The sequence below is a fragment of the Aquarana catesbeiana genome, linkage group LG11, assembly GCF_042186555.1.
Source record: "Aquarana catesbeiana isolate 2022-GZ linkage group LG11, ASM4218655v1, whole genome shotgun sequence".
Taxonomy (NCBI): Eukaryota; Metazoa; Chordata; class Amphibia; order Anura; family Ranidae; genus Aquarana; species Aquarana catesbeiana.
The window spans coordinates 277,185,551-277,203,130 of NC_133334.1; the positions used below are offsets into that span (position 1 = coordinate 277,185,551).

The window sequence follows — 17,580 nt, forward strand, 5'->3', positions numbered from 1 at the left end:
ACTGACAATTTAAAAAAAACAGTTTATTGAAATTAATTTTTTATTTTTACTCTGTATCCCAAAGCCTGTTTTTTTTTTTTTTTTAAACGTTACCAGCAGCAGAGAACTAGAAGCTCCTCCTACCGCTGTTTCCCTGCAGACAGGCTGGGAGAGAGCTGGGCCATGTGACAGCCGCATATCGATTAGAAAAAAGGTTCTTGGGTGTTTTTTTTTTAATTAAGATAATTTCAGAGCCGTCATCCACATACAAACGTAAAAGGAATAATAATAATAATAATAATAGAAAAAATATAAATAAAGTAAAAATAAAAATGGCAAATTATACAGTGTGTGTGTGTTTAGTATCTGAATTTACAGGGTGCTTTCGGTGGGTGTTCGCCTCACCGAGCCCTCTGCAATGCACTGCGCAGTGCATTCTAAGCCCTGATTGGGCAAAGCTTTGCCCAATCAGGGTTGTTAAGGGTTAATAGCTGGTTGTTAAGGAGCGGGGCCCGGGAAGCCGGCTGCAGCGTCCTTAACAACCGATGAGTCAACAGCTGTGAATAGGCTTCCCTGCTGACAGCTGAATTAAAAAAAAAAAAAAAAACGGCATGGGCTCCCCCTTGAAATCCATAGTAGACCCAAAGGCTCTCTCTCAGCCTGTCTGCAGGGAAACAGTGGCAGGAGAAGCTTCTAGTCCTCTGTTGCTGGTCACATGTTTAAAATAAAAAAAAGTCAACAGCTGTCAATGGGCTTCCCTGTTGACAGCTGAATAAAAAAAAAAACAGCGTGGGGTTCCCCTTAGCATCCATACCAGACCCGAAGGCTCTCTCTCAGCCTGTCTGCAGGGAAACAGTGGCAGGAGGAGCTTCTAGTCCTCTGTTGCTGGTCACATGTTTAAAATAAAAAAAAAAAGTCAACAGCTGTCAATGGGCTTCCCTGCTGACAGCTGAATAAAAAAAAGAAAAAAAAAACGGCGTGGGGTCCCCCTTAGCATCCATACCAGACCCGAAGGCTCTCTCTCAGCCTGTCTGCAGGGAAACAGTGGCAGGAGGAGCTTCTAGTCCTCTGTTGCTGGTCACATGTTTAAAATAAAAAAAAACTCAACAGCTGTCAATGGGCTTCCCTGCTGACAGCTGAATTAAAAAAAGCAAAAAAAAAACCTTAAAATCCATACCAGACCCTAAGGGCCTGGTATGTATGGGGGGGACCCCACACCGTTTTTTTTTTTGTTTTTTTTTATTCAGCTGTCAGCAGGGAAGCCCATTGACAGCTGTTGAAGCCCACTGACAGCCGAATAAAAAAAAGTAAAAAAAAAAATGGCGTGATGTCCCCCCCCATCCATACCAGGCCCTTCGGGTCTGGTATGGATTTTAAGGGGAACCCCATGTCAAAATTAAAAAAAAAAAAAAAAGTTGTGTGGGAACCCCTTTAAAGTGAAACAATAAAAATGAAATATTCCTTTAAATATAGTGCCTGTGGGTCCCCTTAGTCTGCCTGTACAGTGGCCGTTGGCACAGTGTCCCCTGAGCTGGGCAGGTTCTGTTATCGCAGTGTTTGCTAATTGTCGGAATATTGAACGCTCAGCTCTGTGATTGGTGATGACCTTTGCACTCTTTGTGTCCGATAAGCTCGGCGTTGTTTCTCCTTCTCCCGTCACTTGTATGGTGTGAGTTCATGTGACACTTCCAATGATTGAAGTCTTGTAATTAGCCGGCTAATAGCTCAGATCTACGATGACAGCCGTGTGTGTGTGTGCCTAGCGCCGTCGGCAGGACCCGGATTCCATCCAGTCTGATGAAGGAGAACGGGCAAACCTGAACCTTTCTCAGAATCCTAAACTTTAAGAAGTGGTCATGGCCGGGTTTATTCCGGAATTTAAATATTCGGCTAAAATCATTATAACTGTGCAGGCGTGTGAAGGAAAGTGTCAGATTTGCCCCCCCCCCGTCCAGGCCTCGTGCACGCAGACCCTGACAGTGTGTCTATAGACAAAACTTTATGTTTAGTTCTAGATCGGGGTTCTCAAACTTCGGCCCGCTTAGTTAGGATTAGTTGCATAGCCTCAGACTCAGTGCAAAAGCTGGGGAATCAAATCAGTTTGTCTCTGCTTTTGATGAGGACCCTGATGTAGGGGGACTCTGGTGGTGGTGGGGGGGCCCTGGTGTAAGGGGTAAGGGAGGACTATGGTGGGGGGGCCCTGGTGTAAGAGAGGACTCTGGTGTTGGACTCTGATGTAGAGGGTACTGATGGGCCCTGATGTAACGGAGGACTCTGAAGGGGATCTTGATGTATTGGGTGACTCTGATGGGAACCCTGATGTAATGGGAGACTCTGGTGGGGGACCTTTTCGTGGGGGACCCGTATGGTTAGGTCGACTGTTGGGGGACCCTGATGTATGGGGTACCTCTGGTGGGGGACCCTGATGTATGGGGCACCTCTGGTGGGGGACCCTTATGTATGGGGCACCTCTGGTGGGGGGACCCTGAGGAATTGGGCGCCTCAATTGAGGGACCCTGATGTAATTGGCACCTCTGGTGGGGGACCCTGATGAATGGGGTGCCTCAGGTGGGGGACCCTGATGTATTGGGTACCTCTGGTGGGGCATCCTGATGAATAGGGTGCCTCTGTTGGGGCATCCTGATGAATGGGGCGCCTCTGGGGGGGGGGGACTCTGATGGGGACCCCTATGGACAGGTTAACTCAGGTGGGGGACCCTGAAGTATGGGGTGCCTCTGGTGGGGATCCTCTGGTGGGGATCCTGATGAATGGGGAGCCTCTGATGGGGGACTCTGATGGGGATCCCTATGGATAGGTTGACTCAGGTGGGGGACCCTGAAGTCTGGGGAGCCTCTGGTGGGGATCCTGATGTATGGGGTGCCTCTGGTGGGGATCCTGATGAATGGGATGCCTCTGGTGGGGATCCTGATGAATGGGGTGCCTCTGGTGGTGATCCTGATGAATGAGGTGCCTCTGGTGGGGATCCTCTGGTGGGGCGCCTCTGGTGGGGATCCTCTGGTGGGGTGCCTCTGGTGGGGATCCTGATGAATGGGGTGCCTCTGGTGGGGACCCTGAAGTATGGGGTGCCTCTGGTGGGGATCCTCTTGTGGGGATCCTGATGAATGAGGTGCGTCTGGTGGGGATCCTCTGGTGGGGCGCCTCTGGTGGGGATCCTCTGGTGGGGTGCCTCTGGTGGGGATCCTGATGAATGGGGATCCTCTGGTGGGGATCCTCTGGTGGGGATCCTGATGAATGGGGAGCCTCTGGTGGGGATCCTGATGAATGGGGAGCCTCTGGTGGGGATCCTGATGAATGGGGAGCCTCTGGTGGGGATCCTGATGTCCAGGGAACTCTGATGGGGACCTGTATGTTTAGGTTGACTCTGGTGGGCAGGTGGTATCAGTGGAGGAATAGTGCCCCATCATTGGTATCAGTGGGAGGAATAGTGCCCCATCATTGATATCAGTGGGAGGAATAGTGCCCCATCATTGGTGTCAGTGAGAGGAATAGTGCCCCATCATTGGTGTCAGTGGGAGGAATAGTGTCCCCTCATTGGTGTCAGTGGGAGGAATAGTGTTCCATCATTGGTGTCAGTGGGAGGAATAGTGTCCCATCATTGGTATCAGTGGGAGGAATAGTGCCCCATCATTGGTGTCATTGGGAGGAATAGTGTCCCCTCATTGGTATCAGTGGAGGAATAGAGCCCCATCATTGGTATCAGTGGGAGGAATAGTGTCCCATCATTGGTGTCAGTGGGAGGAATAGTGTCCCCTCATTGGTGTCAGTGGGAGGAATAGTGTCCCATCATTGGTATCAGTGGGAGGAATAGTGCCCCATCATTGGTATCAGTGGGAGGAATAGTGTCCCCTCATTGGTGTCAGTGGGAGGAATAGTGTTCCATCATTGGTGTCAGTGGGAGGAATAGTGTCCCATCATTGGTATCAGTGGGAGGAATAGTGTCCCCTCATTGGTGTCAGTGGGAGGAATAGTGTCCCCTCATTGGTATCAGTGGGAGGAATAGTGCCCCATCATTGGTATCAGTGGGAGGAATAGTGCCCCATCATTGGTATCAGTGGGAGGAATAGTGCCCCATCATTGGTGTCAGTGGGAGGAATAGTGTCCCCTCATTGGTATCAGTGGAGGAATAGTGCCCCATCATTGGTATCAGTGGGAGGAATAGTGCCCCATCATTGGTGTCAGTGGGAGGAATAGTGTCCCCTCATTGGTATCAGTGGAGGAATAGTGCCCCATCATTGGTATCAGTGGGAGGAATAGTGCCCCATCATTGGTATCAGTGGGAGGAATAGTGCCCCATCATTGGTATCAGTGGGAGGAATAATGGCGTAAAAGGGGAGGCAGAGCCACGTTTTTACCCCCCTTAAGCTGTAAATGCAGCTGCCAGAGTTGTAGAAATGTTGCGGTGACAATGCTTCATGGCGTGCCAAAAATGAAACCCACTGCTGCATTCATTGGGCGGTACCACCGCCTAACACCACCCATTCAAGTGAATGGGGCCACTCCCCAACTGCCTGCCAAACGCTAGGCTTGTGGTTGTGGCGTGGCATTCCCATTAGAAACCCCGTCCAACTGTCAGAAAGTCACACCTATACCGCTCCCTCACTTTTTTTTTTCTTTTTAGAGAGCAGCACAGGTGTGAACGAGGCCTAATGACGTCCTCACTCTGCGCTCTCCTTCTGTCAGCAAGCACCCAGAGGTAGCTTAGCGTTGGGCGCGAAATGACTTCTATTACTTACCTTATCTCTCCCAATCTGAGTCCAGAGATATGGAGGAAATTACAGAAAATAAATGACTTTACTTGAGCCAAATGAACCAGGCATTTCTAGATATTTAATTAATACATAACCGGATTAAACGCTAATCTTTTATTATCTTATGGAACGTCCCTCGATTGAAGTCCTTTAATTACCTGCTAATGGATGAAGGGTGTAAAGTCCAGGGCTGAGGGTTGCCTGTCCTTCTATCCAGTCTCATAAAGAAAAAGAGCAACTTAGAATTGTCTGTGAATATGGAGCCCCTTACACGTGTCGTCTCCAATCCCTCCGTTCACATCGGGGCGACTTGTCATGCGATTTTCCCTGTCGCCCCCTATTGTCCGCAATGGAACTGTTCAAATCGGTGTGACACCGGCTTTGCAATCCCACGCCGATCTTAGAAAGTAGTTCCTGCGATAATTTTGGCGACTTCGGGTGCGACTTGCATAGACCTCTGCGCATGAAATGCGCAGTCACAATGATGTGGCTCTAAAAACGTATGATTTCAAGTGAAGTCGCATGATTTCAAAGCCGTATTCAGTGTGAACCACGGCTGTAACCACCTGGCCTCCGGAAGGTTTTACCTTGCCAAGGCAACAAAGGAATGTCTCAAGAAGAAGCACATTGAGGTCTTGGAGTGGCCTAGCCAGTCTCCAGGCCTTAATCCTATAGAAAATGTATGGGGGGGAGCTAAAACTTCGAGTTTCCAAGAGACCACCAAGAAACCTTAAGGATTTAGAGAAGATCTGTAAAGAAGAATGGACCAAAATCCCTCCTGAGATGTGTGCAAACCTGGTCACCAACTACAAGAAACGTCTGACCTCTGTGATCACCAACAAGGGTTTCTCCACCAACTACTAAGTCATGTTTTGCTTGGGGATCAAATACTTATTTTACTCACTGAACTGCAACCTAATATATAGCATTTGTTTTGTGTTTTTTTTTTTTTTCTGGATTTTTGGTTGATATTCTGTCTCTATCATATAAAATACACCTATGATAAAAATGATAGACCCTTCATTTCTTTGTAAGTGGGCAAACTTACACAATCTGCAGGGGATCAAATCATTATTTTCCCTATTGTACCTGTATGTGACCGGCCTTCTTCTGGGTTGGGGGCACGCCTGCGCGCGTCTCGTGCCCACCGTAGTTAAAGTGCAACTCAGGGATTATGTAAACCCTGCAAGTCAACCGATAATGGCACCCAGGTAGGACTCCTGTATACCTGGTAGAAGAGCCTGATCTGATGAAGAAGGCCTCTCTTACTCCTCTGACTCGAGGTCTTCAATGAAATCAGCAGGCTGGGTGGCAGCTGGTGAGCAGTAGCCCGAAGCAGGCTGGTACTGGCAATAGCAGGCAGGCAAGACGGATACTGATAGCAGACCAGAGGTGGGGGACTCGAGTCACATGACTTGACTCGAGTCAGACTCGAGTCACCTGTTTGAGGACTTGCGACTTGCTTTACAAAATTAAATAAATGACTCGACTTGACTTTGACTTGTCACTAATGACTTGCGACTTGACTTTGACTTGGGCTATTTGACTTGCAATGACTTGCAATGACTTGGCACCACCAGTTCTGTGTCTTGGCCTAGGCAAAAGCCGCCCCCCCCCCCCCCCACAAAGGAAAGCTCCCCCCGAGTCCCGGCTTCGGGGTAGATCAGTATTTTGACTTAATTTGTGACTTGACCAAAATAAATGACTTGACTTGACTTGCTTGACTTCTGGCAGGGACTCGACTTGACTTGCTTGCTTTTCGCCACAGTAACTTGGGACTTGCTTATGACTTGAAGGTTAAGACTTGAGACTTGCTTATGACTTGCACGTGTGTGACTTACTCCCATCACTGTAGCAGACAGTGGGTAAGCATGCACTGCCAGTTGGCAGGCAGATCCTGGTGACAGCAGGAGGAAGAGTCAGGCAGGCCGGGTCATACACTGGCAAGACCGATCAGGTACAGGGCCACAGGCAAAAGCATGGAGGGTACAAGCCGGGTCAGGAACCGATCAGCGGAGCAGTAGCAAATGGAGCAGGCGGAAGCGGTGGTCAGAAGGCAGAGTTTAAGGAATAGTCAGACAAGCCGGGTCAGGATCACAGGTTCTCAGGACACAAAGCAGCACAGAATCTGAGCACCGACTCAGTTTAAAGTGGAGCTGCACCCAAAAGGGGAAGCTCTGCTTGTCTGCCCCTCCTCCACTGCCACATTTGGCACCTTTTGTGGGGGAGCAGTTACCTGGTTTCGCCGTGGCGAAGTAAGCCAGAAGTTCAACCCTCCCTCCTTGCCCCCCCCGCAGCTGGCCCATTCATAGAGCGCAGTGTGATTTGCGCATGCACAGTAGGAAACCAGCTCAGGTGAGGCCACCGCTGGATTCCTGGACAGGTAAGTGCCCTAATAGTAAAAGTCAGCAGCTACAGTATTTGTTAGGGGTCAAACTCCTCTTGAAGTAGCTCATCTGTCACGGGTGCACGTGAGCACGCCGGCGCACAGATGAATATTCGTGCACATGAGTATTAGCATGTGCACAGAAGTCCCCTCCCCAGAGGAGCCATCTTGTCTACTGGCATGCCTATCCTGACAGTAGCTCTGGCAAAGTTGGAAAGATTTTCTTGGTCCTCTCACTGTTGAGAAGGTCTTCTCGTTGACCTTGTCTGTCCCTCTTTGTATGGATCACAGGTCACTTTTATGGCATTGGAAGTTTGTATCCGTAGTCTGTGTCGTGGCTGAACAGTTAGGACTTAGCTCTAGGATCTTGAGTCCAGTCCCATGAAGAAACTCTATCTGCATAGAATTTGTATGTTCCCTTTGTGTCTGTTTCCTCCCACAAGCCAGAAATGAGGGCAACCAAAGGAAGCAAGGGGAGAACATACAAACACAATGCAAACATTAGTCCTGGGTGGGAACTGCAAGCTTAAAACAACAAGTGCTAAATACTTAGCCACTGTGACAGTGCAAGGTTTTGCCACAGTGAGAATTTAGTAAATTGGTATAAAAGGACACTAGGTTCTTAAAGGCGCAGTTTGAGAAGTTCTGGCATGTTTATTGTGAATACAGAAAGCTGTGCTCTGTTTTCTCCGGATTTGGTTGTTTCTGATCGGAGTTGGGTGCTTGAAGGTTCCAAGTATTAGGTAGGTCAGAACCTTCAGTCCTGTGTCTGGGGTTTGCTAGTTGCCTGTAGCCTGTGTGAGTACACAGGTGTTTAAGATTGTTATAAGCCAGATCTGTGTGTGAAGATAGCGGTGTGCTCCAGCCAGGAGGGGTGACCTGCTTGGGTGACGTGACCCTATGTTGGGGGACTTCTTGCCCAAAGGACTGGGAGAGTCAGGACAGCTATATGGGTCCAGAGAAACCAGGAAAGCTGAGGTGACTACAGAGGGGGCTGGAGGGAGTCCTAAGTTCCTGAGAAGTGGGAGAGCCCCGAGGGGCTGGGAGAACCTTATCCAGTAAGGCCAGGTGTGGGCCTGAGCAGTAAGGTACTACAAGCTCAGACATAGTGAGCCTGAGGAGCACAAGGTCAGAGAGTCTGGAGGGAGCAGGGGCACGGCTGACTGAAGAGCCACATGGCTCGGCATTTCTTTGTTAATACTTATTAGTGTGAAGCCGAAACCCTTGCGTGGGCAACTGGTTGGTGATGGACCTTTGCTTTGTTTTTCCCTTTTAATAAGGTGTCAATGGAAGGTTTGGGACTTTGAGTGAGGCACGGGGTAGTACCTCCATCCCGGGTTCAGAGAAACAAGAAGGGGCGGTGGGACTTTAAATGAGACAGTTGACAGATTGGGGTTAAAATAAAGAATTCAATTTATTGCATATGAATCGTACTGGTGTGTATTACATGTGAAAGGTAGCCTGTGCATGTGCACCAAGCATGTCCTATAAAATACATGCATATGAACAAACAATACAAAATCTCAGCAATTAATAGATGACACACATGTCCTATAGAGATTGTACATATAATGCTGGGAAAACACAAGACAACATAATGTAAAAAATTAGTCTAAAAATTGATGCGTATATAATTCATAAAAGTAGGATCCTATAGAACGCACAGTGACTGCATCCATAATGCCCGACGCGTTTCTGTGAAATACACTTCTTCAGGGGCGGATGCTATAGGATTTCTGAAATAACAAGTTAAGATAACATCAGAAAGTGGACTAAATGGCAGCCAGAAAAGACAATAAGTCAGTTTCTGGATACTTACATATGTGGCCAAGCTATGGTGAGATGCAGGTACTGGGTCAAAAGGCATTGTCCTTCCCCGGAGCTGAGGCGACAAAGATCCAACACATGACAGGCGCAAACAGGCATCATCCACTCAGTGCATACCAACTCCTCCATAAGGTGACCAATAATCTCCAATTAATGGGGAGCATATCTGAAATGGATAAGTAAATCCACTAAGATATACCAAATTGTTTGACTAAAAAGAAAAGTAAAAACTTGAGGAGAATGGTCAAGCAATATGTTACCTTGGAGTACTGAAGACAGGAGCTTCCCAGAATTGTGGCATCTACATGTGTGTGGAGAGGAGGACTGCACGAGGGGGGACGCCTGATATGCAGCCCGCCTGCGCCGGCAATTGCCGCCAACGTCACGCTGGGCCGACGAGGCATGGGGCGGGGCCCCTGCCTGGGCGGTGAGAGTCTGCCCATGACTGGCGTCACCACGTCCAGCCAGGTCGGCAAGATGGGAAGGTTTACTCCCGCACAACGGCGCCAACCAGTGACGTCATGCGCAGGAGCGGTGCGTGGCACCGATGCGCGGTGCGGCACCCGCCCGACCCCCACACCAAACCAACCCCCCCTGGGGTGGACGTGGAGGGGGTGGGGGGGGCCCGCAGGGCGCATCGCAGCTCCGGGTATAGAACAAGAACATGGCCCAGGGCTGGCCACCATGCTGGAGGATGTATACAGTGAACCCAAAATATACAACATGATGTTGCAAAGAAGTGTGTGTGTACCAAAAGGTGCCCTAACACACACTCAAAAACCCCAATAAAGCTAGGCAGGGCATAACTGCCTGCTACTGTCAACTGTCTCCATCCCTGGTATCAAGTATCAATGGAAGGTTTGGGACTTTGAGTGAGGCACGGGGTAGTACCTCCATCCCGGGTTCAGAGAAACAAGAAGGGGCGGTGGGACTTTAAATGAGACAGTTGACAGATTGGGGTTAAAATAAAGAATTCAATTTATTGCATATGAATCGTACTGGTGTGTATTACATATGACGCCAGTCGTGGACGTGGTGACACCAGTCATGGGCGGACTCTCACCGCCCAGGCAGGGACCCCGCCCCATGCCTCGTCGGCCCAGCGTGACGTTGGCGGCAATTGCCGGCGCAGGCGGGCTGCATATCAGGCGTCCCCCCTCGTGCAGTCCTCCTCTCCACACACATGTAGATGCCACAATTCTGGGAAGCTCCTGTCTTCAGTACTCCAAGGTAACATATTGCTTGACCATTCTCCTCAAGTTTTTACTTTTCTTTTTAGTCAAACAATTTGGTATATCTTAGTGGATTTACTTATCCATTTCAGATATGCTCCCCATTAATTGGAGATTATTGGTCACCTTATGGAGGAGTTGATATGCACTGAGTGGATGATGCCTGTTTGCGCCTGTCATGTGTTGGATCTTTGTCGCCTCAGCTCCGGGGAAGGACAATGCCTTTTGACCCAGTACCTGCATCTCACCATAGCTTGGCCACATATGTAAGTATCCAGAAACTGACTTATTGTCTTTTCTGGCTGCCATTTAGTCCACTTTCTGATGTTATCTTACCTTGTTATTTCAGAAATCCTATAGCATCCGCCCCTGAAGAAGTGTATTTCACAGAAACGCGTCGGGCATTATGGATGCAGCCACTGTGCGTTCTATAGGATCCTACTTTTATGAATTATATACGCATCAATTTTTAGACTAATTTTTTACATTATGTTGTCTTGTGTTTTCCCAGCATTATATGTACAATCTCTATAGGACGTGTGTGTCATCTATTAATTGCTGAGATTTTGTATTGTTTGTTCATATGCATGTATTTTATAGGACATGCTTGGTGCACATGCACAGGCTACCTTTCACATGTAATACACACCAGTACGATTCATATGCAATAAATTGAATTCTTTATTTTAACCCCAATCTGTCAACTGTCTCATTTAAAGTCCCACCGCCCCTTCTTGTTTCTTTTAATAAGGTGGGCTACCAGGCCCAAATAGTTCAGACTGACGAGAACTCACTTAAAAAAAAAAAATCTACCACGAGAGCTAACGTCCCCCATATCACACCATCACTCACATATCACACCATGCCCTTTATGATGATCATCCCTAGTGGTCAGATGATGTTGGGTTAGTAGTGTTCTATGCATACCGATGACAAAGGTTTTTGGACACAGGTCCATCATCACAACTATATGAGCTTGTTGGATATCCCATTCCAAAACCATTAGGTTGCAACTATTACAGCCTCCACTCTTCTGGAAAGGCTTTCAAGATTTTGGATTGTGTCTGTGCAAATTTGTGTCCATTCAGCCAAAAGAGCATTTTTGAGGTCAGATACTCAACTTGGATGAGAAGACCTGAATTGCATTTGGCATTCCAGCTCATCTCAAAGGTGTTCAGTAGGGTTGGGGTCAGGGCTCTGTGCAGACCAATGGAGGTCCTCCACACCAAACTCATCAAACCATGTATTTATGGAGCTGGCTTTGTGCACATTCATGCTGGAACAGAAAAGGGTCTTCACCAAACTGTAGCCACAAAGGTTGGAACTGTTTTAAAATGTCTGCATGCTGTAGCATTAACCATGCCAATGTAAAGTAGTGAGTGTACAGCTTGTATAACAGTGTAAATTTGCTGTCCCCTCAAAATAACGCAACACACAGCCATTAATGTCTAAACCACTGGAAACAAAAGTGAGTACACCCCTAAATGAAAATGTCCAAATTGGGCCCAATTCGCCATTTCCCTCCCCGGTGTCATGTGACTCGTTAAGGTCTGGGGTCTTAAATTAAGTTCAGGTGTGTTAAATTTGGTGTTATCGGTCTCACTCTCTCATACTGGTCACTGGAAGTTCTACACCTCATGGCAAAGAACTCTCTGAGGATCTGAAAAAAAAGAATTGTTGCTCTACATAAAGATGGCCTAGGCTATAAGAAGATTGCCAAGACCCTGAAACTGAGCTGCAGCACGGTGGCCAAGACCATACAGCGATATAACAGGACAGGTTCCCCTCAGAACAGGCCTCCCCATGGTCCACCAAAGAAGTTGAGGTCACGTGCTCAGCGTCATATCCAGAGGTTGTCTTTGGGAAATAGACATATGAGCGCTGTCAGCATTGCTGCAGAGGTTGTAGGGGTGGGTCAGCCTGTCAGTGCTCAGACCATACGCTGCACACTGCATCATATTGGTCTGCATGGCTGTCATCCCAGAAGGAAGCCTCTTCTAAAGATGATGCACAAGAAAGTCCGCAGTTTGCTGAAGACAAGCAGACTAAGGACATGGATTACTGGAACCATGTCCTGTGGTCTGATGAGACCAAGATAAACTTATTTGGTTCAGATGGTGACAAGCGTGTGTGGCGGCAACCAGGTGAGGAGGACAAAGACAAGTGTGTCTTGTCTACAGTCAAGCATGGTGGTGGGAGTGTCATGGTCTGGAGCTGCATGAGTGCTGCCGGCACTGGGGGGCTACAGATCATTGAGGGAACCATGAATGCCAACATGTACTGTGACATACTGAAGCAGAGAATGATCCCCTCCCTTCAGAGACTGGGCCGCAGGGCAGTATTCCAACATAAGGACCCCAAACCCACCTCCAAGACCACCACTGCCTTGCTAAAGAAGCTGAGGGTAAAGGTGATGGACTGGCCAAGCATGTCTCCAGACATAAACCCTATTGATCATCTGTGGGACATCCTCAAACGGAAGGTGGAGGAGCGGAAGGTCTCTAACATCCACCAGCTCTGTGATGTCGTCATGGAGGAGGGGAAGAGGACTCCAGTGGCAACCTGTGAAGCTCTGGTGACCTCCATGCCCAAGAGGGTTAGGGCAGTGCTGGAAAATAATGGTGGCCACACAAAATATTGACACTTTGGGCCCAATTTGGAGATTTTCACTTAGGGGTGTACTGACTTTTGTTGCCAGCGGTTTAGACATTAATGGCTGTGTGTTGAGTTATTTTGAGGGGACAGCAAATTTACACTGTTATACAAGCTGTACACTCACTACTTTACATTGTAGCCAAGTGTCATTTCTTCAGTGTTGTCACATGAAAAGATAGAAGAAAAGATTTACAAAAATGTGAGGGGTGTACTTACTTTTGCCAGATACTGTACTTTACTTTATTGTTTTGGGAATGTTTTGAGGTGCCAAAAAATCTGGCCCATTAATGACTTTTGACCACTTTGTTCTTCTACAGAGGAATATGAAGCGTAGTACGAGCAAGAACTGCTTGACTCAGAGGTGCTGCCTGGGCTCCCGTGAGCGGGACTGGCTGAGGGAAGACCCAAACCGCGGATGCGTCTTCGTCTACGGATCGGATCACGGATCCTCCGTTCCTGACCTCCATGTCGTGCTCTGTACTGTGGACACCAGGACCGCCGAGATCTGCTTATGTGAAGAAATGGAGAGTTTGTACATACAGCTCCACGGAGACCTGGTCAGGTGAGACCAACATTTATCAATAGCGCTTCCGCGATGTGGACAAAAGTCATTTCTATCTTCTCCAAATTTCCGACTTCAGCTCCGGAAGATTTACCCCCCCCTTTCATGACTGGGGCATTTTTTTTCTATTGAACACCGAAAATGTTAAAACAAATCCAATAAAAAAAATTAAAAATAAAATCTTCATAAATATAAGACCAAAATGTATTCTGCTACATATTTTTGATAAAAAAAAAAATCCCAATAAGTGTATACCGTATATACTCGAATATAAGCCGACTTTTTCAGCACATTTTTTTTGTGCTGAAAGTGCCCCCCCTCGGCTTATCCAACTGATGGCATGCGACTTGTGCTCTGAGGATCTTGAAGGGGAACCCCAGCCAAAATAAAAAAAAATGGTGTGGGTTTCCCCCTCAGTTCCATAACGGCCCTTTGAGTCTGGTATGGATCTTGAGGGGGGGGACACCACACCAAAATAAAAAAATGTAAAAATGGCGTGGGGTCCCCCCCAAAATCTCTGGTATGGTCTTGGGGGTACCCAACGTCATCTTTTCTTTTATTTTGGTGTGGGGTTCCCCTTAAAACCCATACCAGTCTGGTATGGTCTTGGGGGGGACCCCACGTCGTCTTTTTTTATTTTGGCATGGGGTTCCCCTTAAAACCATACCAGACCCTTCTGGTATGGTCTTGGGGGGACCCCATGTCATTTTTTTTTTAATTTTGGCGTGGGGTTCCCCTTAAAATCCGGTATGGTCTTGGGGGGGACCCAATGTCATCTTTTTTTTTTTTTAATTACATTTTGGCATGGGGTTCTCCTTAAAATCCATACCAGACCCTTCTGTTATGGTCTTGGGGGGACCCCACGTCGTTTTTATTTTTGACGTGGGGTTACCCTTAAAATCCGGTATGGTCTTGGGAGGGGACCCCATGTCTTTTTTTTTTTTACATTTTGGCGTAGGGTTCCCCTTAAAACCCATACCAGACCCTTCTGGTATGGTCTTGGGGGGGACCCCACGTCATCTTTTTTTTTTTTTTTTTAATTTTGGTGTGGGTTTCCCCCCTCAAGATGATTCATACCAAACTCAAAGGGTCTGTTATGGTGGTTCATAGTCGGATCCCATTCATTGAAGTCGCATGGAAGTTGGACATTAAGTCGGGCAAAGTTGGATGGGAAGTCGTCCGACTTCCATGTCAGAGCGGTGTGAATCCGGCCTTAAATGTGTTTCTAAATGCAAACAGTGTAATTCCCTAAATGTGAGTTGCTATCAGCTTCTTAGAATCACTGTAAGGCAGAGCCCAGACAGGGAGAGGCAGCAAAAGAATACATTTAACTGTGCTGTAGTGCAAGAAGCATGCTGATGGGTGGAGAGAGCAGCGTGACATAGAGATCAGTCTGCTGCTTTTCCTTTCACAGTCCAGTCACAGGCTGGGGGGGGGGGGGAGACCTATAAACTTTACTGAACTGCACTTCTCCTGCCCTGGCTCCCCCCAGCCATAGGATTGTAAATGGCAAGCCCGTGGTTCAAGAAAAAATAATAAAACACAAAAAGCTTACTCTACTTCCATTGTCCTCGGGAAAGTTACTCGCTCTCTGGATCTTGTCGATAAACACAATGTCATTTCCTGACAGGAGGCTGGAACCCGAGGAGCGCCCCCTGCAGATCATCTACAAGTACTTGTCAGACCTGGGATTCCGGGACCCCCTGAGGATACAAGAGGAGGCGGCCCACTCCGACCTCAGCTGCATGATCCGGTTCTATAGCGGTAAATTCTTTGAGTACCAGATCACCATAGGTGGGAACTGACCAGAAAGGCTGGCCTTACACATTACATGGGGGGCGGGGCCCAATATCCAACCAATCAGTCTGTGGTATGACCAGGGGGGGGGGGGGGGGCACACTTGTATGTTCTCGCATTGGCAGACTGTCCTGTTGTCTTTACCTGGGGGAGCGTTGGCAATCTGAGTAATCGTTTTGGATAATGCCCCCCCCCCCCTTCCTTATGGTTGTTCCCCAATTCGACTATTGCCAACCAGATACGGGGACATTGATCAGTTCACTTCTAATGAGCCTCATCAATATATCAGTTATAGGGATATTCTGATACAAAGGGCCCATTCACATCAGTGGCTGCACATAATGGACTCCGGCTGGTGTGCAAATGTAATGCGATGCGTTGTGTGCAAGTGTAATATACATGTGTATATATTGTGTGTGTGAGATATATATATATATTTTTTTTTTCCTCTCCTATTATTTATATACGTTTATATCCCATGCAAAAAAAAAACATTATCTATCTATCTATCTATCTATCTATCTATCTATCTATCTATCTATCTATCTATCTATCTATCTACGCACACATATTTTTTACTTCTTTGTGTATGTGTATATATATATATATATATATATATATATATATATATATATATATATATATATATATATATATATAATATACATCAATTCATACATACATACATTTTTTTTGCATGGATAATAAACATGTAAATAGCAGAGGGGGAAAGAAAAAAAATATATATATATATTTTTTTTTTCCCCTCTGTTATTTGCATGTTTATTACCCATGCAAAAAAAAAAGTGTGTGTGTGTATATATGTATGTATGTGTGTGTGTGTGTATATATGTATATACACACACACATAGGAGTAAAAAATATGTGTGCATATATATATATTTTTTCCCTCTCTTATTATTCATATATGTTTAAATCCCATGCAAAAAAAAAAAAAATATATATATATATATATAATATAATATTATATATATATATATATATATAGAGAGAGAGAGAGAGAGAGAGAGAGAGAGAGAGAGAGAGAGATTATATATATATATCATTTATTTATTTTTTTGCATGGGTAATAGACATATATAAACAAGGGGGGAAAACAAGATATGAAGGGAGACATAAATACATGTATATGAATATGATATTAAAGGATAAGTTCACCCTTTTTGTAACATGTGTTACACCCATATTCGGGATGTAGCATGTAACATGTTACATATTCACCGGCCCCCACTCCCCCGTATTAACAGCTAGCAGGGGATCTCCTTCCCCCCCGCTAGCTGTCACAGGCTGAAGAAGAGGCTGCCATGTGTGGCTCCACCCTCCCGGCCACGTCATCCATTCAGTGTTCTGTGAATGGGAAAACTACAAGTACTGACCCCCTTTGCGGCTGTCAGCTTGTAGTTCTCAATGGACTACCAGGGCACTGTTGAGATCTGTGGTATTTCATTCGTTCTTCCTTCCTGGCCGTATCAGAGTGTCAAGCAGACAGAGCCACAGACAGTCTGCAGGGCCGTGGCATTACACCCACCATCGGCAGATCACGGCCGCAATGCTTTACAGGTCCCTAACATCAAAAAAATAAATGCATTTTTTTTTTAGCTGTAAAAAATGTGTATTTATTATTTTCTTTTTGTGAAGGCGATCTTGTCCTTTAATATAATATACAGACATGGATACAATGTAGCGGAGCTGTTCCTGTAAGTCACTTTCACACAGTTGGCTCGGAGCTCCGCACACCTGTACAAATCTCTTTACAGCCAGCAGGTGACGGGGCGTTCTTCTGCACCCGGAGACCTTCACATTCTTGTAAAATAAAAATAAAACAAACGTTTCAGGTGCTGCAGCGTCTGACAGCGAACGACGGAGCTGACTAGACAAATAGGGGTCAATCACATGCTCTTCCCCCGTAAACCTTTCACCGTCCTTTGCTGGAATTTTCCTTTATTGTGAGCAGAGAGGACAGGAAGTCGAAGACACAACAATGTAGCAGATCAGGTTTTAGTTGTATTATTGGCAGTGTGTACAAGGTTTAGACCTGTGCTTCCTTGTATTTGCTCAGCCAGAGATCGTTTGTAGACAGTAGAATAATCCGTCATTGTAGATCCTGCCATCAGATGTCTTCATACCAGACACAGGGGAATGTATGACTGCACTATAACTACATAGACAGTCCGAAATCCAGGGTACCCTAGGGGTAAGGATCGCCATATTGTAGCGCAGTAAAAAAAAAAAAAAAAACTACAGCAAGGTGCATTTTCTGCACAGAATTGCATGTAAACGCTCCGCAATGCACACAAAGTCGCTGTCTGAGCTGCTATGGCTGTAGTGATGTCCTATTATGTAATAAAAGCC

At 46.7% G+C, this 17,580-nt stretch overlaps 1 protein-coding gene across 1 annotated transcript in view; it reads left to right on the forward strand.

Moving 5' to 3' along the window:
• PHLPP2 (PH domain and leucine rich repeat protein phosphatase 2) overlaps positions 1-17,580 on the forward strand; it is a 51,352-nt gene that overhangs the window by 5,235 nt on the left and 28,537 nt on the right. The window contains exons 2-3 of the mRNA XM_073605884.1: positions 13,166-13,410; positions 15,041-15,174. Of these exons, the coding sequence (XP_073461985.1) occupies positions 13,166-13,410; positions 15,041-15,174 (379 nt within the window). The remainder of the gene's footprint in view (positions 1-13,165; positions 13,411-15,040; positions 15,175-17,580) is intronic.